The 2,215-nt window shown below is 62.9% G+C and overlaps 1 protein-coding gene across 2 annotated transcripts in view; it reads left to right on the forward strand.

The window, feature by feature from the left end:
* Positions 1-20: 20 nt before the first annotated feature.
* CUNH9orf116 (chromosome unknown C9orf116 homolog) overlaps positions 21-2,215 on the forward strand; it is a 7,200-nt gene continuing 5,005 nt past the window's right edge. The window contains exons 1-2 of one of the 2 annotated variants that reach the window (XM_017513072.2): positions 21-860; positions 1,874-1,952. In XM_017513072.2, coding sequence (XP_017368561.1) covers positions 718-860; positions 1,874-1,952 — 222 coding nt within the window. In that variant the 5' untranslated portion in view covers positions 21-717. The remainder of the gene's footprint in view (positions 861-1,873; positions 1,953-2,215) is intronic. The other variant, XM_017513071.2, reaches the window with a different exon arrangement.

Raw genomic sequence — 2,215 nt, forward strand, 5'->3', positions numbered from 1 at the left:
CGGGGAGGGGCGGGGCGGAGGCGGGGGCGGGGCAGGCGACGGAGCAGTAACCGGGGTCCGGGTCTTGAGAGTCTCTGGCGGGGTGTGGGGCCACGTTGCTCGCCCTGCAGCTTGCCCCGCCCTGCTAATGTGCCGGGCCGGCCCGGGAGGCCCCTGACCCTTGGGGGCACCCGCTGGGCGATGGGGACCTTCGCCTCCCGCCACGTGAGCTCTGAACCATGTCCCGCGCAACTTCTGGCTCTCCAAAATTGTTTTTAATATTTAAACGATATTTGGCTTAGGAGAATCGCATAGAGTCAGCAAGATCTCGGGTCTCAATTTAGACTCGGGGTGCTGGGGGGCATGGCATCCCTGGAGGACACTGGACAGCGAGTGTCCAATCGCTGCCTGCCGCGTGAGCCCGCAGCGCTTAAACCCCGTCACCTGGCTGGCGGGGTGCCAGGCCCTGGGGTTCCTTTCCCCCGGGAGCCCACGCCCCGATGCTGGGGTGCCCCGGTGCCCCCGCGGGCGGCTGGAGGCCTAGGGCTTCCCCACACGACGGTTCCAGCAGGGAATCCCTGGCCATCCCGACCTTCCCGGTCCCTGGGGACATGCCCGCCGAGGAACCTGGCCCACGCGCGGCGCCTTTAAGGCCCCACCACGCGCGCCCCAGTCACATGATCTGGCCGTCGCTAGGCAACGGGACGCCGCCGAGTCTAGCTTCCCGCCGGAGGCGCAATGGCCGAGGAAAGCCCCAGATCGTGCGGGGAGCCTGTGGAGCCCAAGGCCACTGCCCCGCCGGAGAGGACCAGCGACTACTACCGCGTGAGCGCGGGCCTGCCGGGCCGGTTCAACAACCCGGGGTGGTTCCGGGGCTACAGGTGAGGAAGCCGGAGCGCGCCTGGTCCTGGCGTCCACTGCTCCATATCCAGGTTTGAGAGACCCCGCCAGACCCCCAAGGTCCTAGCTACAGAAGTCAAGAGGAGCGAGTGGTCATCGGGGCCCACCAGTGAGCTCCCCAGAGCCTCATATGAGGAAGCGGGCATGGGGTCAGGCGGGGCGGGGCCGTGGGGTGATGAGAAAGCCCAGCTGTGGTCTCAGCTCCGCGGTTTTGTGTCGGGTGAGTCTCCTCTCCCCTCTACCCCGAAACTCCGCCGCGGGGCGTGAGCACAGCAGTACCTCCACTGTCTTGCTGTGGACTCAGCCGCCGTGAGCTGCCACAGGGCGCCGCAGACTAAGAAGTGGTAAGGAACTCTGAATTCCGACAGGCAGGTGCAGGCGTCTGGCCGTGCCCCCGCATTTGGTCCCTCAACAGTCCTCTAGGGCAGGGTCTGTTCGTATCCTCGTTCTCCCAGAGAGATGACGGGGATGTAGGAAGAACAGTTTGGACAAGATCTAGGGGTATAGAGTGGAGTTACGTGTGCTCCTGCAGCCTCTCAGTAGCCTGTCCCTGACAGGTAGGGGCAGCGGTACCGGTGGAAGCATGGCCCCAGCGAGGATGGGGGCTCAGACGCAGAGGAACCCTCTGGGTGGCAGGATCTGGAGGCCAAGCCTCCACTCCTGACAAGGTGACTAAGTTACCCAGAAATTGCAGCGTGTGCCAAGGCCCTGCCTGGGCTGAGGTTCAGCACTTGCCCGCTGCCTGCTCTTAAGGGCTTTGTCCTGCCTTGAAAGAGCAGGGACAGTGGTGAGCAGAGGGGCCGGGGAGGCCAGGCCATCCAGGACCGTCAGCCATGCACTTGCAGAGGCTGCCTTTGAGGCTGCACCACCAGCCGAGGCACATGGCTCTTTCCCTGGGGGCATTTCCAGTGGCTTGCCGCCAACGAAATACAAGGCTGTGGCTTGGACAGAATTAGACTGAATGAATAAAGATACAGTGTTTCTCATCCACCAGCACCCGGAAGGCCGTCTCAGTGTACAGGACCAGTAACCAGGCTTACGGGAGCAGAGCCCCCACCGTGCACGAGATGCCTGTAAGTGGGAAGGAAGACCGGGCGTGGGGGGCCAGGTGGTGGGCAGCCTCAAAGAAGAGGCTAAAAACCTGGGGTTCTCAATAGGTCAACAGTGAGACGGGGAGGGTTGCACCCAGGGAGGAGCCCAAAGTTCCAGCATGACAAATGGGGAGGAGGGAGGTTCCTCACATTGTTTGGGAGAGGGTAGGGTGGAAGTCAGTGAGCGAATGCATTTGGGAGTGGAGTTTTTAAAAGAGGAGGAAAGTGCATATGGACATACTGAC

The sequence above is a fragment of the Cebus imitator genome, unplaced genomic scaffold (assembly GCF_001604975.1).
Source record: "Cebus imitator isolate Cc_AM_T3 unplaced genomic scaffold, Cebus_imitator-1.0 Scaffold486, whole genome shotgun sequence".
NCBI classification, from domain to species: domain Eukaryota; kingdom Metazoa; phylum Chordata; class Mammalia; order Primates; family Cebidae; genus Cebus; species Cebus imitator.